Source organism: Jatropha curcas, chromosome 10 (assembly GCF_041381405.1).
Source record: "Jatropha curcas cultivar XTBG-Jc1 chromosome 10, XTBG_Jcur_1.0, whole genome shotgun sequence".
NCBI lineage: Eukaryota > Viridiplantae > Streptophyta > Magnoliopsida > Malpighiales > Euphorbiaceae > Jatropha > Jatropha curcas.
In genome coordinates, this window is record NC_143160.1 from 916,185 (window position 1) to 936,364 (window position 20,180).

General features: G+C 34.4%; 4 protein-coding genes and 1 pseudogene across 5 annotated transcripts; 2 read left to right on the forward strand and 3 right to left on the reverse strand.

The window, feature by feature from the left end:
- The first annotated feature begins 247 nt into the window (after nucleotides 1-247).
- LOC149492887 (uncharacterized) lies at nucleotides 248-1,575 on the forward strand. The gene is made up of 3 exons (XM_089715622.1): nucleotides 248-938; nucleotides 1,019-1,065; nucleotides 1,260-1,575. Exons 1-3 carry the CDS (start codon nucleotides 785-787, stop codon nucleotides 1,389-1,391), a joined length of 333 nt encoding a protein of 110 aa, XP_089571748.1. The 5' UTR covers nucleotides 248-784; the 3' UTR covers nucleotides 1,392-1,575.
- A 672-nt stretch (nucleotides 1,576-2,247) lies between these two features.
- Nucleotides 2,248-6,917, forward strand: JMJD5 (2-oxoglutarate (2OG) and Fe(II)-dependent oxygenase superfamily protein). Its single transcript, XM_089726674.1, has 6 exons — nucleotides 2,248-2,840; nucleotides 3,078-3,287; nucleotides 3,716-3,850; nucleotides 3,961-4,104; nucleotides 5,985-6,077; nucleotides 6,322-6,917. The coding sequence occupies exons 1-6, from the start codon at nucleotides 2,379-2,381 to the stop codon at nucleotides 6,508-6,510; spliced, it is 1,233 nt and encodes a 410-aa protein (XP_089582800.1). The 5' UTR covers nucleotides 2,248-2,378; the 3' UTR covers nucleotides 6,511-6,917.
- A 525-nt stretch (nucleotides 6,918-7,442) lies between these two features.
- LOC149492889 (UDP-glycosyltransferase 92A1-like) lies at nucleotides 7,443-9,334 on the reverse strand. The gene has a single exon (XM_089726673.1). It carries the CDS (start codon nucleotides 9,077-9,079, stop codon nucleotides 7,604-7,606), a length of 1,476 nt encoding a protein of 491 aa, XP_089582799.1. The 5' UTR covers nucleotides 9,080-9,334; the 3' UTR covers nucleotides 7,443-7,603.
- Nucleotides 9,335-10,458: 1,124 nt separating this feature from the next.
- On the reverse strand, nucleotides 10,459-12,325 carry LOC149492890 (UDP-glycosyltransferase 92A1 pseudogene; annotated as a pseudogene).
- A 622-nt stretch (nucleotides 12,326-12,947) lies between these two features.
- LOC105650475 (DNA double-strand break repair RAD50 ATPase) lies at nucleotides 12,948-15,830 on the reverse strand. 2 transcript variants are annotated; one of them, XM_089715771.1, is made up of 3 exons: nucleotides 15,240-15,830; nucleotides 14,397-14,676; nucleotides 12,948-14,261 (listed from the first exon to the last, which is right to left on the reverse strand). In XM_089715771.1, the coding sequence occupies exons 1-3, from the start codon at nucleotides 15,486-15,488 to the stop codon at nucleotides 13,156-13,158; spliced, it is 1,635 nt and encodes a 544-aa protein (XP_089571897.1). In that variant the 5' UTR covers nucleotides 15,489-15,830; the 3' UTR covers nucleotides 12,948-13,155. The 2 variants fall into 2 exon arrangements, with proteins under 2 accessions (XP_089571897.1, XP_089571896.1); XM_089715770.1 differs by having other exon boundaries at nucleotides 12,948-14,676; nucleotides 15,240-15,828.
- Between the last annotated feature and the right edge of the window lie 4,350 nt (nucleotides 15,831-20,180).

The following is a 20,180-nucleotide window of genomic DNA, read 5'->3' on the forward strand; positions in this document are numbered from 1 at the left end:
GACCCCTCCTGAATCGTGACTAATACCCTTCAAAATACAAACAATGATCAGCCGCTGCCACAATCATTATCGTGATTTAACATTTAACTGACGTAACGTAATTGGACATGTACAGATTAACTAAAAAATATTATTGTTGTTGAGATATACAGTAATCTAAACCTTTTTTTTTTTTAATTCATTTCCACTATTTTTATATCATAAAATTCTATATAGTGACTTTAGTTTTTCTTACATGTTTTTGATTTTTGTTTCTTTGGGAGAAAGTTACGTTAACGGTAAATTGCCTCTCAAACGTGAAAGTCCCTTCGGTGCCCTCCCAAACGACACGAAAAACAATCACTTCAAGCGGCGCAGAAGTAGTCCCACACTGGTGGCGTGGGTCCGAAATCGATTTCAATCGTTTGACGCCACATGTCAATACAATTCCCACGCCGCCACTCTCCGTACGAGGATGTCTGTCGCCAAGTGCCAACTGTAAAACCTGCAAACGCTCCTTATTAATAATATTAACCGCAAATCTGAAAGTTTCAGTTTTTAGACAACAATACCCTTGTTTATCGTGGCTATTTTCAACAGTTCAATCGGTAGCATAGTATTTTCTGTAAGGTCACATATGTCACTCACGAAAGAACGCGAAGCGAGTTGATAATTTACCCTGTTTTAACAGGGGTGATTCCGATATTTACAGTACATCTACTACTCGTCAGCAGCTCAGCCGCATCACCATGTTTATCTTAACTCTCAAGCTATAAGAGCATTCAAAAAGAGGGTTTTATCTTTCATGTATGCTTATTTTCTCTTTTCAAAACCCTTTCTTTCTGGCTGCTTGCGGGTTACATTAAAAATGGCGTTTGGAAAAGCTATATCAGGGTTTCCAATCTTCACGGTTATCTTTATGGTGGTTTTAATATCTTTTGTCCATTCTTCTCGTACCCGTAAGTTCTCTCTCTTTTATTCTCTGTCAAGTTTGAAGTTTTGCTTAACTTGTCTTAACTCGTAACCAAGGTGCATTCAGGTTTCCAGGGTGACGCAGCAGATCAAAAAACAGCTAGAGCTACAGAGGTATTGGAGAAGACTCCACCTTTTTAGAATTTAGGCCCTCACATAATGTTGTACACAAGTAAAAACCAGAAAAGAAAAGGAAAAAAAAAAAATCTTTTTAGAGATAGAGAGTGATAACTGAAATGGGTACAGTTTTTGATTTCTAACAAGATTGTTCCTTTAACGGGTTTCTTTGTTTATTTTGCTTTGAATAGGATCTTGGAATAAGCTATATGATTAAGAGTTTGGGAAAGGATGCTTCAGGTATTATCGCAAAGGACTCGGCCAGGGAAGTCCCAACTGGACCAGACCCTCTTCACCACAACAACAATCCCACAAGACCATGACTTGCGAAGAACCCCTCTGTTAATGGATCTTTTGTTAGAGTTGTTACAATGTTAGGTTTATTCAGCTGTTGACTGATTATGTAAATATTAGCTCATATGTTGATTTAGGATAGCTTTCTTCGTTATCTTTTTTGCTATGGATACAGAAAGAGCCAGGCTACTAATTTTAATTAACTGGGTTTTGTTTCTATATTTTTCTACTTGTCTTTCTCTCTATATATATTTAATCTGCCAGTTACAATTTTGCATTTTTTTTTTTATATTGAGTTCTGAATGGGCCTGCCTGGAGCAGAAAGGAAATAACTGTTGGATTAAAGCGGATTATCATAAATTCAAAATTATTTAAATTATGAAAGAAAAATAAAAAAGAAAAAGAAAAAGAAAGAAAATTTATTTTCAGCCGAGTTTGGATTTTTTATTATTTGGTTGTAATATTGAAAATTAACGGAAAAAAAAAATTTAATTTATATGTAGGCCAAACGCCAAATCCACCTAATCATCCACACTGATGTTTTAACTAATAAGGGCCAGGCCAAGGCCTCCATTTCTGTTGAATGCTATTTTCAATAGTCACGATCAATACTATATTTACATCTCTTTCTTTCTACATTGCAAGAACTTTCAGTTGCAGTTAGTTGCTTCCCAAATATCTCTATACTCTCTAATCTCTCTTTCCTTCTCACTGTTTCTTTGTAACAATTACTATAAATTTTCATTAAAGAAACTACAGCCGGTCCAGAAGACACAACAGTTATATTTCAGTTAGTCCTTATCTTTCTTTACATACTGTTTTGTTTCGTAGAAATAAAAATCCAAAAATAAAATATCATAAAAAAAATATCCTAATAAAGCAATAAATATCTCTTTCGCTTTATTAATATCCCAAGCTCCCAATCATTTAATATACCCAATTAATCATTCAAAACCAAAAGATCTCTCACTTTCTCTGTACTCTGTCACCCCCACCACCACCACTCACCGGTTATCATGTCTGCTGCGGCTGCCGTCAATGATCACCTTTACACTCCAATCTTAGACGCCGAATCCTCTGTTCTTCTCCAATCCATCTCCTCCCACGGCGGTTATGCTTACGTCAGTATGGCCACTTTGGCGGCCTCTGGCGACTTCCGAGCTGCTGAGGCCGCGCGTGAGATGGCTTGGGAGCAGCTCCATTCTGGTCCTTGGCATTCCGTTCTTCCTGTCTGGCGTGACGCTTACTCAATGGCGTGTCTCTATGTAGCCAAGTTCCATTATCGAAACGCTGAGTTCAAGGATGCGCTTAGGGTTTTGGACATGGGGTTGATCATGGGTGGGATGTTGCTGAGGAAGGATTTGGACTCGGCTGTTGAAACAGTGACGGCGAAAGCGAGAGAAAATGGAGGCCAAAGCCTGGGTTTTGACAAATCGGATCGCAAATTGGTTCGGGAAACAGAGTTTGATAAGGCGGAGGTGAGGTTTGTCTCCAATTCTCTCTATGTGCTCAGTGATTTGTAAATGGTGATTATGGAATTTCTGATAGTAGTGAAAATGATTTTAGAATTCTGAAAATTTTGACATGCTGTAACTTCTCCTTTATTTTATTTAGGAATCAATTGCATAACTGCAACATTGTAATGTATGCTTGTGGTTTACTTTTGTTAATTGGTCTTTTTTTTTTTTTTTTTTTGTGGGTTTTTGAATTTGCAGGCGCTTCGCTTATTACCGATGAAGTCCTTATCTTGTAAGATTGTGGTGAAGAGATCTGCCTTATCTTTGGAGGCATTTCTACGTGAACATCTTTTATCTAGTTCTCCAGTTATAATTAGTGATTGTATGGCTCATTGGCCTGCCAGGATAAAGTGGAATGACGTGGATTACCTGAAACGGGTTGCTGGTGACCGCACTGTTCCAGTTGAGGTGATTATTCTTCTAGTTCTTGCGATGAAATTTTAGCAAGATTTGCAGTTTACTTTTACCTATAAAGAAATGACATGATATTTTGATAGAGTTCATTTTTGTTTCACTTTTTTGTTTCTTATCATATTCTGGATATAACATGATCAACCTATAAGTTACTGAAAAACTGAGTAACAGGACATTACCTGTTTCGTTAATTCAATGTCAATAGTTTTCCCTGCTTTCCTTTGGCAAACTGTGGAATCACAATGCTAACCAAGATATTGGCAGGAAGATAATCTGAGTCTAGTAAGTTGAGATCCTGGATATAAATGCTTGACTATGCATATATTTGAATATGCTAATCTGTGCATATGAGAAGGGTCGTGATGCTGGTGTGTGTTTGTTATTCAATAAGACGAGATGGGGAACTTCTAAATGCTTTGCAGGTTGGGAAAACCTATCTATGCCAAGAGTGGAAGCAAGAACTCATAACATTTTCCCAGTTCCTTGAGAGGATTCAGCCCAACAACTCTCTTTCTGCTGTCCCCACCTATCTTGCTCAGCATCCATTGTTTGATCAGGTGTGTTCTACTGTTTTTTCATATGAAGCTGTCCTCAAATAGTAATTACTTTACATTAACATATTAAAGTCTGTCAGCGATTCATGTTATATTTTATATTTAAATTGCAGATAAATGAGCTGAGGAATGACATTTGCGTTCCTGACTACTGTTTTGCTGGAGGTGGGGAGCTTAGATCACTTAATGCTTGGTTTGGTCCAGCTGGGACAGTTACACCGTTGCACCATGATCCACACCATAATATACTTGCCCAGGTATTAAAGTTTGCATGATGAAACTGCATTCCAGCATGCTTCTTTGACCATGGATCTTTTTCTAGATTTTGTTTCTTGCCTTTAGTGTTATTTTTGCTCATGGAATTTATTCTTTTCTGCCCCTAACCAACTTTGACGCATTGTTCACACTCAACCATTTGCCAAGAAAAGAAGTTTAGCTATGTTGCTAGGCACCTTATATTCCTTGTGTTAGCTAAGGCATGAGCTATGTTTTTAACTGTTTAAATTCCAGCCAGTGCGTGTGATGGATTTTAATGGGACTAGCATGTAACAAATCGGTGTATGTGTGTTTGAGTTCTTATTTTATACTTTGTTCTAGAAATTTGTAACTTTTGTTTGGATCATTGGAGTAATGGAATGTGTATAGCAGTTCCATATTGGTGAATTTCAGCTTTATGACTTTATTTGTATTACTTAAGTAGTATTGTTTTAATGGGTAATAGACTAGTACTATCAAACAAGCATCATCCTAGTTTTTGTTGCAGTTAAAAGCATGTTACTAAGCTTTCCCCTGTTTTTAATGAATGTTGAATTAAGTTGCTACAATGACAACCCTGTTCTTAAATGCAGTTATAAGCAATGCCTCTACCTATCTATAAGTTGAATCCATGATAGAGAAAGTAGATCTGCTGTAGTTATTAAAGGCGCAAGGCATAAAGGGCTCCTGGAGCCTGGGCACAAAGTGCAAGCGTAGGCAAGCGCCTACCTGGGTGACATGAGGTGCATAAAACAATTAAATTCTAGCATCAATAAATCTAAAAGAACATAAAAGTACTTTAACCCATAATCTTATTTGTAGATCGTACCATATATGTTAATTGTCTCAAGATTTCTGAGAGGACTGGTAACATGATTCACCCCAATCAATTGATTGTATGTTCTACTTGCATGGTAATATCATCCGAAGATTTGGGGCATGATTTGCTCCAATCAATTTAGTAATCAAGAAAATATTGAATCCTATGCATATATAGCAATTATTTCTAAAATCTAGGACATGATTTGCCCTAATCAAATGGTTGAGTGAGGTAAGGTTGAATTCTAAATTTAGGGCAAAAGGAGACATGATTTGCAGAAGTAGATATTCCTTTTTCTCCTAGACTGAGGTGTGCACCTTTGCAAAAGTCACGACCCTCAATGACATCATTCGCCTCTCAAGGTTTGAGGTGAAAGGGCTAGAGCTCCAAATGAGAAGAGTCACCCTTGAGCTGCTTGAGACTCGGCTCGATAAAGCTCATTTGATAAGCTTCTCGAGCTTAGCTCATTAGCTTGCAAGCGAGCTTTATCGAGCCAAGCTCGCGAGCAGCTTTATTGAGTTGAATTAAGCTCATACTCAATTAGCTAAAATTAATTAAATTTAAATTAAGACAATATCATTTTGATTTGATAGATTCGAAGCTCGAGCTCAAGCTCAGCTAGTTTATGGTGATTGAGCCGATCTCGAGCTTGACTATGTTTAAACGAGCCAAGCTCAAACTTAGATTTCTAAGCTCAAAACAAGCTCGACATCAAGTATATACTTAATGAGCTGAGCTCGAGCTCACCCTCACCAGAGCTCAGCTCATTTACAGCCTTATGCAAGGGGCACTCGGGGCAGACCTTTAACAACCATGCTGCTATTTTGATGAAGATGATGACAATGCTTTTTAACTTCTCCCCTACCCGCCCATCCTATTCAATGTTTTTCCTTTCAACTTGAAGAGTACTTTTATGAATTACTAATCTATCTCTATAAAACATTTGTGGGCTTTGATCATCTTGCTATGGCGTGCTTCTTTTCAATTTTACTACTATAACATGTTTTTGTTTGTATGTATGTAATTGCTCACTCAGACAGAATTGCTGCACTGTATTTTTAGGTTGTTGGGAAAAAATATATTCGGCTATACCCTGCTTCATTGTCAGAAGAACTTTACCCATACAGTGAAACCATGCTTCATAATTCCAGCCAGGTAACTTGTTGAATTCCCCCCCAGTTCTCTGGAACTATCTGGAGAACCTACCTTTTATTTTTCCATAATTTTGAAATTCATGCTGTAGCTGGATAGTGCATTAAATTTCTACGAGTTTATGATGCATGTAATCTCTTTTGCTTCTCTCTGTCTCTTCCTTTCTTAGTATTGATATCCATTACATAGATAAGTTAGTTTTTTCTGGTATAGGCTGTTTTTCAATATTCACGAATTCTTTTTGAAGGTTGATCTGGATAACATGGATGAGAAAGAATTTCCAAAGGTTCATGACTTGGAATTCCTGGACTGCATATTAGAGGAAGGTGAAATGCTTTACATCCCACCAAAGTGGTGGCACTATGTCCGATCTTTAACAACAAGTCTCTCGGTTAGCTTTTGGTGGAGCGAGTCTGGAAGCTCTGATGTGTCTTGAAGTTATTCTTTTTATATGACTGTCATACTGCTAAAACATCAGATGGTTGCATTGGAAAATAAAAAGATATATTAACTGCCACGTGTTTATACAGAGAGTCAAAAGTAGATGATTGGTACAATGATAATATGCGCATATAGATCTTATGGCAAGGCGTCAATGATGTTGTACTCAAAAAAAAAAAAAAAAAAAAAAAAAATGTTGTACTCAGAGGAAGTTTGCTCTTTTTTTTTTTTTCTTTTCTTTTCTTTTTTTTTTTTTTCTTTTTATAAAATTGATAGGAATTTGGTACTGGTTGGTAACATTTTATGCAATATTTTAGAACAGTGGAAATGTTAACCTTTGGAGTATGAACTATGAAACTGTATTGATTTCTCCTAGTAAAAGATGATGATGGAGTTTGTTTATTTTCTTGGTATTCATGATACTTGACCATCTTCTGTGTACGTCGTGTTGTAGATAGACACACTTAGGGGCAATAAAGAGAATTTAGTTTGCACGAGGAGAGTTTAGCCTTTTTAAGATACTATTACTATGCACATTTATGGTACACACCACCAATTGTAATTTATTAAAAATAATATTCGGTTCACATTAGTATAAGATAAACTTACAAATTCATCACATTATATTATACTATAGAGATCAAACAATGATTCGTCCTTATTCAAAAATGGGGTCACCAATTCCGTTAATTGTGTTCTGTCTTTTCCATTAGCATGCTAATGGAAACCAACTAAGCAAAAATCACACAAATAAAACCACAGCCACCTGGAAACAAAAATATAAAAAGTTGAGCTCACTAGTTTCCAATTTTCATTTCAACACTCCCTTTTCTTTTCATAACCACCACCATTTCTAACTTTTGTGGCGTTAGGTCAGGACAGGTGTTGCATTTGCATATACTAGTGTAAAACAAAAATTACATGAAATTACATCGATAGAAATCTTATTATTATTTAAGCTAATTAAACAGTACATCCCCATTTCTTGTCCAACCATGATCTCATTACAATTTTTTATTGTCAAAAAAAAAAAAAAAAAAAAAAAAGCTTCAAATATTGACCAGCAAAGACCTCCAATCTGTGTCTCATCATCGTTTTTCTTTCCCTGTCTTCTCTCTCATTGACATTGCAGCTTGGAAAAAATCATCCAAAGCTTTTACAGAAGAACCTTTCAAACCATCCTTATCATTCATGGCATCATTTATCATTTCTTTGACCTCAAATGCTTTTTTTCTCATTTCTTTTCCTTTCTCTGTCTCGTTCATTACCAACTCAATTTTTCCCTTTATGTCTTCATACCTAACTTCACATGTCTTCCCTCTTGCCACTTCCACACAAACCCCTAACTCTTCTTCCAAGAACTTGACATTAAAAAATTGTTCTCCGGCCATTGCCCACCCGATCAATGGAACCCCACAGTTTAGTGCTTCAAGCACAGAATTCCATCCACAATGGCTCAAAAATGCACATACAGACCTGTGAGATAGAATTTCCACTTGGGCTGCCCATTTATGAACTAACAACCCTTTTCCTGATTCTTTTACTCTTTCTTCAAACCCAAGAGGTAACCATTCTTTGCCTCTAAATTCTGAGTTTATATCAAACCCTATCGGTGGCCTCACAACCCATATAAAATTCTTGCTACTTGCTTCCAAAGCTAAAGCCAATTGCATCATCTGCGATGCAGATATTGTATTATGCGAGCCAAATGACACGTACAAAACTGAATTGATAGGCTTATTATCTAACCATTTCTTGCAAAGATCTGGTGAAATATCAGCTTCTTTACCTGCATGAGTTCTGTTTTCCGTTGGTAGCAATATCGGTCCTATTGCCCAAGCCGGCCGGTTTAGTTTCCTTTTAAAGTATGATAAACCAACCCGATCAAACTCTTCTACTGTGTTGAACAAAATCCCATTAGAATCAACCCATGCTGGTAAATTCTTTTTCTGAAAAAGAGACCAAGAATCAGTCCCGTCTGCCTCTGAAATTGATAATGGCAATTGAGTCAAATGAATCTTTGATGCTTCTTTGAAATCTTGAAGCTCAAACTCATCTGATTTGGTATTCCTATGAGGAAGACTTAACCAAACAGAGTAGTAACAGGCCAAGCCAAACCCACCTGCACCGCTAAAGACGGCATGAAAAACCCCAAGTTCTTTACAAACAGTAGCTGTCCATCCAAAGAATATATCAGCAATAACACAAAGAGGAGGTTCTTCTTCTTGCTTATTAGTAATATCCTTAATGAGATTTCTAAAGCCAGTCTCTAAACAAGTAGAGGCATGAAGGAGACGGATAATATGTGGGTAAGAAAGAACATCAGTATTTTCAGTATTTGGAGGGAGGCCATGATCAGAGCTGTCAAAGGGTAATTCAAGAAGACGAATAGAGGAACTCGGAGGTAGAGATGATCTGAGTTTTCTGATGTTAAAAGGAGTATTAACAAGGATTATATTATAAACTTTTGTTTTTTGAATGTGAAGGGCTAATGCAAGAAAAGGGATGATATGGCCTTGTGCCATGAATGGGAATAACACTATGCTTTCTTTTCTTGGTGCCATTTCAAACTCTAGCAGGAGGAGGAAGGAGAAGAGGAAAAGAGAGAGATTTGTTTACTTCAGCTTTGACTGTGTCCAGGACAAGCAGGAAGCAGCAAATAATTAATGTTTTCGCACAGGACAATCTTTTGTCTTTAGTTTCTACGTTGGCAAAATAAATGCCCCTTCCTAGGAGGTTGTTTCCACTTTCCACCATGGTTCATCGTCCAACTTCCAACCAACGAGCTCTCTCTTCCATTTTTCAACAGTCAAAAAGATTCTCTCTCTAGTCTTCTTTAATAAAAAATTACTTATATTTTTTCTCTTTAAAATTTGCTTTTATAGTTTCAGTGATTGACACGATTAACACGCAGAATGTACCGATTTTCTTATTATTCACCCAATATTATTATTTATAATCTAAAGAGAATTCTATTAAATTTATGGATAGACGAAAATCTGTCATTAAGTATTTTAATTTGATTGGGTGAAAAATATAAATTAATTCTGATTGAAAATATTAATTTTCTATTTACATCAAAGTTTTGGATAAAATAAAACATATGATACTATTATTCAATTTAATTTTTTTTATAACTTGAATCAAAGTCTCGATATCAAATTATATAAATAATATTAAATAATATACATAATGGATATATTAAATATGATAATATGCATACATATATATATATATATATATATATATATATGGTAATATAATATGATAATAATATTATATAGTAACATATAAGTATTATATGGTAATATAATATAATATAGTAATTGGCAAGTGACCCATGCGAAGCAAATTATGCAGCGGACTCCATTGCCAAAGAGGCGCTGTTAGGTCCCAGGGGTTATGGTGTGTTGTCTGATCCCTGGCCCATGACTCGTGAGCTTCTAGAGGCAGAAAGTGTTGGGGCAGTCCGGTATCGTGGAGACTAAGTGTTCATCTGGGTTTTAATCCCTCCTTTGCATTTAATTAAAAATATAGTAATATAATATTTTTAAATAATTTTATAATAAAAATTATTGATGGATACTAAATAAGGTTTATATTAGATATGATGAAAATATAATATTTTTAAAAATTTTTATTAATATTATTGACACTAAATAATTTAAATAATTTTATAATAAAAATTATTTATAAATTAAATTAAATTAATTTACTTGCAACTCTAAAAAACTAATTATCATTAACAACAATGTCGAGCTCCATGAATTCTTGTTTTTATACTAATAATAATAATATAATGATATTCTTCTTGCATGTAGAAAAAAAAAATACAATGATATCTTTTTTTTTTTTTTTTTTTTTTTTTAAAGAATGATATTCTTTTCTATTCAATATTCACATTATTGCATTAGCAATAAAAACGAAATTGGTTAGATAAAGATTGCAAATAAGTTTTTCTGATCAATTTAAAGTCTGAAACGATCACTTTCTATTTTTCTGAACCAACAATAAAATGGAAATAAGATCGTAGCTTATCCTTACAGGAATTAAGGAGGATTATCATTCCAACCAATATTGTTGGTCTCCCTAGCTTTCTCGTTGTTACTGCTTTCTACTACCATTTCTTTGGAGTTCGGATTCAGAACCTTGGTTCTGTTCTTTTCAAGATTTTGACTTTGAACCTCACCATTTGGGCACATCTTAATCTTCCTTCTCATAAGCAATGCAGAATCCAAGAACTCATCCATGGCTTTTACAGAAGTAACTCTAAAAAATCCTTCATCCCATTTAATAGCCTCTTTGATAACGTCTCTTATCTCACAAGCTTTCCTTCTCAATTCTCTTCCTTTCTGTTCCTCATTCATCACCAACTCAATCTTTGTTTCTATAACTTGATGCCCAACTTCACATGTTTTTCCTCTACCCACTTCCACGCAAACTCCGATCTCCTCTTCTAAAAGCTTAACATTGTAGAACTGTTCTGCTGCCAATGGCCACCCAATTATAGGAACACCGCAGCTAAGAGCTTCAAGCACTGAATTCCACCCGCATTGGCTCAAAAATGCAGATACTGACTTATGAGACAGAATTTCCATTTGGGGTGCCCATTTTTGCACCAGTAATCCTTTGCCTGAACTCCTTATTCTTTCTTCAAATCCTTCTGGGAACCATTCCTTTTCTTGAAATTCTGAGTTTAAGTCAAACCCTAATGGTGGTCTAACAACCCAAATAAAATTTTTGCCACTAGCCTCCAATGCCTTTGCTAATTGCATGATATTTGATGCTGTTATTGTGTTTTGTGAACCAAAACATATGTATAAGACAGAATTCAAAGGTTTCCTGTCGAGCCATTTTTTGCATACCTCAGCTGTATTTGCCGCTTTAGCTCTGTTTGCTGAAGATAATAGAACTGGACCAATGGACCAAACTGGCTTTCCAATTTTTCTTCTAAAATACATTAATCCAAGCTTGTCCAACTCCTCTGCCGTGTTGAATAAAATCCCATCAGCATTTAACCATCCAAGAAGCATGTTCTTCTGGAATATCGAACATGAATCTTTTCCAGTAGCTGCTCTGAGAAAATCTGTCATTTGAGTTACATGAATTTTAGAAGCTTCTGGAAAATCTGGCAAAATGAATTCTTCAGAGTCTGTGTTGTTGTGAGGTAGGTTTAGCCATAAAGAGTAGAAACAAGCAAAGCCATAACCACCACCTGCACAAAATATTGAATGGAAAATTCCAAACTCGTGTGCAATCTCTGCACACCACGAAAAGAACATGTCTGTCATGATGCACAATGGAGGCTTGCCATACGGCTCTTGAACAAGTGCAGAAATTAGTTTCTTGAAAGTAGGTTTTAGAGCTAAAGAAGATTCAAGAAATGTTAAGATGAGACTGTAAGGAAGAGAATCCGTGTTTTCAATATTGGGAGGAAGGCCATAATCTAAGCTGTTGAAAGGAAATTCAAGAAAGTGAATGGAAGAATTATGAGGAAGAGATAATTTTAGCTTCTTAATATTAAGAGGGGTATTAACAAAAGTTATGCAGTAATTTTTCCTTTGTTCAAGTTGAAGAGCTAAAGCTAGGAAAGGAATTATATGGCCTTGAGCCATGAATGGGATCATTACTATTCTATCCTTATAATTTTCTGCCATTGTTTTCTGAGAGAAAAATGGAGTGGTGGAGGAAGAGAAACCAAATTTGTATCTTACTTTGAAGCTTCAACAGACAGTACCATACTTATTTATCATGGTACAATTTTAAAATCAAATGAATGCCGATAACCTCTTGCACCAGAGCCTAATTAATTTCATACAATGTTAATGCCGTTGTCCTCATTCCTCGGTACGAAATGAAATTACTTGAAATTTCCTTTCAAGGTTGTCAGTTTCTTGAAAGGAAAGAAAGATGGTTGGATGGATTTAATTAAATGCAGTCGGGATTTACACTCAGACAATTGAAACTAGAAAGAAAAGAATCATCTTTCGAATCTCAAGGTCACAAAGCAGCCACGATGGCTTACTTTTCAAGAAACACAACAAGTCAGCATTTCCAAACATGGGCCGGTAATTGTAAACAGAAATCATCATATCTGAATTGCAAAGCCCATGCCCATGATTACCATAAGTAGTTCGGCCTGCTAGTGGCCCCAAAAATTTTAAAGATTGACAAATAGACAAGCGGCTGGACTCTTGTGATGAAAGACAGAGTGAAAGGAGAATATTGACTGGGTCACATTACGCTGACAGAGATTACTAAACAAGAAGCCAGATAGAGGGAGAAGCTTTGTCTATATGTTGAACTAAAGGAAATTTTGCCAAATCCCATCAAAATTGATAATAGATATGTATGTAAAGATATTAACAAAGGACAATATTTTTAGGTACTAAAAGACATTAAGGTAAAGAATGATTGATGATTTATAATCAATTAGAAACAGAAGAATATTATCACTTCATATTACTACAACAATCTTGGTGACTTCAATTACATCATTCAACATTTGAATCTTCCAAAATCTTCACCTAATCCTCAATACAACACCAACCCTTTTTTGTTAGCATTACAACTCACTAGAAACCCAATTTCTCCAATATTTTTATTATAAAAGTAAATTTTATCCTTACAAGAAATTTCACTAAGCTGCAGGCTTATACCTACAAAGAACCTTGCACCTTAAAACCCTATCCTGAACATAAAACCCTGGCATCACCATTATCTTAACCCGGCTGGAATCCGTTGACCTTTGCCTATCCATGAACATGTCTTCCATGTAATGTGAATCGAAGTTCCTATTCTCTTCAATCCTTAAAATTCCCAGTGGTGGATTGAATGAAAAAGCAAGTAAATGAAGCAACCATATGCATTTAGCAGCAACAAAAAATGCTTGAAGAAGCTGTTCAGGCCATGGCCTTGTCCAATTCATAGTTGTAATGATGCAACTCATTTTCTGATCACAGAATCTACTAAAATCTTCACTGTAATATTTAGTCCCTTTTCTTAAAACTTCATTCCAGCTTAAATTCCTCAATGCAACAAATGATGCAAACTGCGCTTGGCGGTCTTGTTGAGGGTCTAGATGCTTTGGTGAACCATTCTTTTGGAATACAGAATTCTCAAAATCTTGGTAAAGAGATTGGTTTATAATAGCTTCCAGATGATATAATACTGCTTTAGAGTACTTTGAATTGAGAGAGAGTTTATATGGTTGAAGGAGCAAATTCAGGTTGTCCATAAGAGTGCCGTCTGTTTCCTCAATCTGTCCCACAAGTATTTTGCAGAATTGTTTAACAGACAATCTTGCTTCTGATACTATCTGCAAAAACCCTTCCACCATTACTTCTTCACTTACCGGCATTAAATTTTCTCCGTTGGATTTCCCTCTCTTACTCATCTTGTCAATTACTGGTGAGCCTTTTGTTAGTGTTGCTTGCCTGAGAGCTTTCTTTAGCTCTTCACAATAACTCTCCAAGTACTCGAGCTTCTGCCTCAGTTCCCCTAATGAAGATTTCATCTCAGCAACTTCCATTAAGGCTGCATCTCTATTCTCATTTGCTTCTGTCAATTCTCTTTTCAATGTTTCAATTGATAATATCCCTATGTCCTTGAAAATCTGCGAAACTTCTTCAGATTCTGTTCTGTTAGGTGAATTCTCATTCTTGTACTTTTTCCTCAACTTTGGAAACAACCAAGAAATCATTCCACGATTTTTTGGTTGTTGTGGTTGAACGGATGAGTGAGAATCTGTCCATGGAACAACAATGTTAGAATGCTTGGTGTTCTTGGTGGTCACATTTTCATAATCAGAGGTAACAGTAGCAGGCTTGCATCTATTGCAAGAAGATACAGATTTGAAATCTGCCAGGCTATTTCTCCTACCAGACTTATAGAATTCTGTTCCGGGCGATGTTTGAAGCACGGTAATATTATTTGCACAAGAAGCAGTAACAGATTTTTGATCTTCAGCAGGGCAAATATGGGATTCGAAACCAGAAGAAATTCCTTTCCTCGATGATGATGAATTCTCCTTCTTGTAGTCCGATAAAACTTTTTCATAGCCATTTCCTCCTCCTAGTTCATAGTCATCCCAACTTTCTGATAATGTTCTTGATTTTGCTAGTATTTGTTCTTGTCCAGTCAATGTTTCATCTTCATAACTCTGTGGAGGAAACAAATAATTACAAATTTATAGCATTGGAGTTATTTAAAGTTAGAACTTCAACAGTTCAACTAGACAAGAAGATGCATCAATTAATTTGAAAGGAATCATATAATCAAAACAAAATTGAAAAAAGGGAGTAAAAGAATTTGTGATAACCGGTTAAAAAAATCAAGATTTAAAATTGGAAATTGGAGGTAATATTGAACGACAAGAGAGTTATGATGATAATGAAATGCAAGAGTAAATTCTTTTGGATTATTAACCCAAAATATCCCGTCACTGCAACTTGCCAGAATTTATTAAGCAAATCATTAAATAGAAAATCAATTAATGCACATAATAATTTGCTGAACACACATGTCATAATCACAACAACAACAACAATAGGTGAAATTAAATTCCTTTTCTTTATTAATTACATCAAAGAACCTATTTTTTCAAGTAGAAGCAAAGTATAAGATGGAGTAAAGACTAAGAAACCATATTGCAAGAAAGCCCAAAAAAAAATGTAGGAATGAACAAGGAAAATTAACAATTGAAAGAAAGACGCTGAAACTTACAGGAGTAAAAACAGGGTAATCTTGAGCAGAGTAGTGAGAAACAGGGCGTGAAACAGGGGAGGAAGAAGAGAATTTGAGATTGGCAGGGCTGTTTCCGTGTATCAGAGCAGCATGAAGAGCTCTAAGCTCCACCGCTTTAGCAATGGCAGCTTGTATCTCTTGTCTGCTAACTTCATGGTTATTGTTGTCATTGTTATTGTCAAGGCTTTGAAAGATTTGAGTAGTAGCAGAAGTAGGAGCGGCAGCCATGAAAAACAGAGCAAAATACAGAGCAGAGCATATATATCCAAAGAAAAGAACGAGAAAAAATTTTATATGGTGGAGGATTTCCCTCAAGATAGAAAAAGAACAAATTGGAATCGAAACTGGGTATCTAATGGTTGGATTTGGTTTGCAGACATGGAGATGATATCTTATAAAATAGAAAGAGAGTGAGTGTGTGGGAGGTGGGTTAAGATATCTTAAAACTCCAATGAGATTTTGTCTTTGTTCAATATGGATGAATAGAATGTGAGCTTGTGAAGCAGAGAGAGAGAGGAGATTTTAGTAGTTTTTGCTCTATGTAGGCAAGGCCTGTATTGTATTTTGGGTTGACTAAAATGCCCATAGTTTCTAAAAGTAACAAAAATTGCCAACATCAAAATGTGTTACAATTATCCACAAGATTACACAGCTACTGGTCTACCAATCACAACTGTTTCAAAGTGGTGATATCTCTCCATATCAAATTCTCAATCATGCCATAATTGAAAGGTTATAAAGTTTCAAATTTGATATCTTTAAGATTTTTTTTAAACTTCTAGCAAATTGCTCTGTCTGGGATTAAATTTGTATTTTCACTTTTACATGAATTGTGATTGTTTACTCCTCCAAGATTACATGTTATCAATTATATACTATCAACATCTTTACATGGAAGTTCTCCTCCAAAAAAAAAAAGTAGAAAGAAAATTGCATATTATGAGAGAACTTTTGAAGCATATTTACATTGAAAAAGAAATAAGTAATGAAGCACCACTAGTTATGTGGAACTTGCAACATTTATATATATAAATGTCCTTGAAATCATTGATGTGGTTTGACACAAGAAAAGACACTTTTTTTTTTTTTTTTTCCATTGAGTGCTACTAAAGAAAGTTGAGGAAATCATTTGCCATTGGAAAATTTTACCACCTGTCAACTTTTCCACATGAGATTGTTCTTTTCAAAGAAAATTAAATTATTGATTCATACATTGAGTATAGGTAAGTCTTTCTTAGATATATATATTTTATGCCTTTTGTTGATCAGGCAACACTCGAATTTTAACTGGGGAAAAAGGATTTGTAGTCCTCCGCCTTACCGCTAGGCCATGCTGCCAAGGCGACACAATATAGACGAAAATATCACCTCTTCATTTTTTTTTTTTTTTTTTCAATTGTCTTTAATTACATATTAACAGAAAGTAAAAATGAAAAACTTACCGAGTCCCAATTTCCCAATGCAGGTTCTGGCTGAAAGGGAATTCTGATGTGGGGGACAGAAAAAATCCAATACCTTCCAGAGGGTCTTTGTCTCTCTCTTTTATTTAAAACAGTGAATCTTGTGAAGTATAGTGCCGTCGTGGGGACCAAACAGAGCTCTTTCTCCTCATACGAACATTAACGTTTGGAGAAGGAGAACTCCAAGCAAGCATTAAACTTATTTTTAAATTTCTAATTTTCAAATAATATAATTATATTTTTCTTTAATTTGCACAAGTGTTTTATAGTCAATTAGGGTGATATACAGGTAAAATTTACATGAAAATACAAAATATATTAATCCTTGACACTGCATGTAATTCCACTGGATTGCCAGTCACTTTCTCTAAGTGGAGGAATCCCTGGGAGTACACCATGAAGGCAAGGGTATTGTTGGAATCGGAAAACAATAGTTTTATTTATAATAATTAGAATATTTGTATAATTGAAAATGGAATTACATGTAGGATTATGAAAAATTAAAGTATTAAATGAATACAGAGGTCGTTGTTTCCCATAACTACTTCGATTAGAAAAGTAATTATTAATTTATCCAAAATTAAGTTAGAGAGGCAACCACCCCTTCAAAAGTAAGTATGGTTTGTCAAAACCTCCACATGCAAAAAGTGGTCAGCTTGCTTAATCAAATCACCAACACAGTGCTTATTGTTTTATTAATTAATAACTATGTAATGTAAATTATTCTAATTTCAATATATATATCGTTTTCGGTGTCTTAAAGAATAATAAATGATCTTTTTTTTAATTTTATTATTCTTATTTATATTAAATACAAGGATATGAGATATGAATAATAATATGAAATAAAAAATAATTTTATCAAATTACCTTTGATTTTATTATAATTAAAAAGAAATAATTTTTTTTTAATTCTCATGCAAAAACTCTTTATACAGCTAGTAGCCACCGGGCTCTTAACTTCCTTCATATGCTCATCACTGTACATGTATAGCTGAGACATGAAAAGTGAAAAGAAACATTTCTAACCAAACATCAAAATTAGGTCTTACTATCTGATTTGATGATTAAAAGGTCAAAGCAGACATGTAATTATGATTGGAACATTGGAAAGTTAAAATTTTGAAAAGTCTTTTGTTTTGTTGGGAAAGTTAGTATGAGGTTCTAAATTCTAATCTTGAAACCAAAGTGTAAGTTCAAATCTTTAATTAATTAGCTGCTTAGGTTTAGGTGATTTTCTCAAGTTCTGTAGAAATATTGGAGAGTGAAATATCAAATTGATCACTGTTAATTTTGTATATTGAGTCTCCTATAAATAAATAAAAAAATAGTAATTTTTTTTTTTGAAAGGGAAAAAAAAAATAGTAATTTATTAATATTTCAATAAGAGATTTAAATTTAGAGGTTTTCTTTTTTATTTTGTAAGAAAACTCAAAAAAAAAAAAAAAAATAGAAATCAAAGATATCAGTGCCACCAAACCAATTACATAGCATGTGAGAACCACATATATATGGACCCAATACATGCTCTCATGATAGTATAGGAAGTACCCATTTGTCCCATTGCTGAGTAAGATATACATGTGTGTGTATATATATATATGTCTAGGCACATGATGGGTATCACTACCAAAGCTAGAGCATGGCTGTAAAGTTTAAGGTACAAATTATAATTATAAAATGAAAATTCATTTATATATAAAAAATCTGGTGGAAGCACTTGTAATGATCAAAACCACCTCACCCCAGTCTATTTTCTTCTGTATCCCATTATCACTTCCATACTTAAAAGGCTTATAAGCAATCATATCTATAAAATGATGTTTAGGGTTACTTACAAATAAGCCAAATCTATAGTTAATTAGCAATTAATTAACATTTCAAAAAGAAATCTATAATTAAATAAATCTGCATGATTGAAGCTTTATTATATAATGTGAAGATAATGGTAAGTAATTAATAGAGTGTGCTTCATTATTTCTATCTAAGCTTTCATTTTCAGTTACAGCCTTGTCTGAAAGAAACAAGAGAGATAGGGATTGCAATGTCTCTTTCTTTGGACTGACAAAGAATACAAACAGCAACTAATAGAGGAAAAGATACAATAGAAGCCATGAAGAAGCAAGCATGCCTATATCTTTTTCATTATGAGGTGACCACAAAATGTACATTCTCCATCAATTTTGGTTACTTTATTCTTTTTGCCAGTTTTATTATGCAAGTGAAAATTTTACATTTGAAGAGAAAGTAGAAAGCTAAGCCATTCTTTCTGGCTCTTCCTCAGTATCGTGTTTTGGCTTTTTGTCCTCTTTTCTTTGTTCCATTTGGTTAGAAGTTTGATTCCAATTTCCTATAAGTTTAATTAATCATTATTACTATAAATCACCATATTAATTTATTATTACATATTAATACTTTACCATATTCATATATATGTATATGTAGCTATGTAGGCTTCTTTTTATCCTTGGTAATTGTCTTACTGAATATGCTCTCTTAATCCCTATCTCTTGCACAAATGCCAAGTCATTTGTTGGCTGCCCTCTATATATTTTTCATGGTATAAACTACTGGTATCCGAACTCTATTATCAGGAACCGCCTGATCTAGTTCAGGACTTAATCACAGTTAAAACTCTTCACTTCTTTTTGTAAGTGTGTTTAGTGGAGATAGTTCTTCTCACATGCTCGATATGTGTTGCCAAATGAGCCAAAACCTGAAAGTGTTGCCTCTATATTTTAATTGACATTCTTTATATTATCACGAGAGTGCAACCCGCAAATTGATTAACATAAAATATGCCTCTAAATGCAGTCTATTTTAGCTTATTCTGTTGATAATAATTTTACTACGTCACTTACTAACGAATATTTAAATTTGCTTAAATAGACAATAATTTAGTACAACGCTAAAACAAGAAAAATGTATAATAAAATTCAGCAGTAAGGTGGTGGTAGTTGGGAATCTAATTTGTTGTGAAAAATGAAATACAGTTTCAGACAAAAAAAAAAGAAAACATATGTATAAAATTAGGTTAGAAGCCATATGTTTTTAGCCCTGCAACATCTCCAATTTCCAGAACACAGTCACCAACATATGTGCTCATAGTTTGTCTTGTTTCATAAAATAATATATTCCTTGAAAATTGCTAATATTGAGGAATGAGGATCATAACAATACTCCAATCTCTTGGATGTTTCTTAAACTCCATATTCTCTTCTCTGGTGTATGTAATAGTTATATATTTTTTTAAATTTAAGTTAAAATGAAGAAATTTGGCTATTTTTTGAATGTTAAATACGATTAGAGAGGTTATTTTTTATGTGCATTGGTGATTGATTGAACCTAATAAATAAATAAATAAATAATATATAAGCAAAACATAAGTTGGCATGCTGGGGAATGGGGAAGAGAAAAACATGTAGCTATAAGTTTGTGTCGTGGGTACCTCTCATTAATT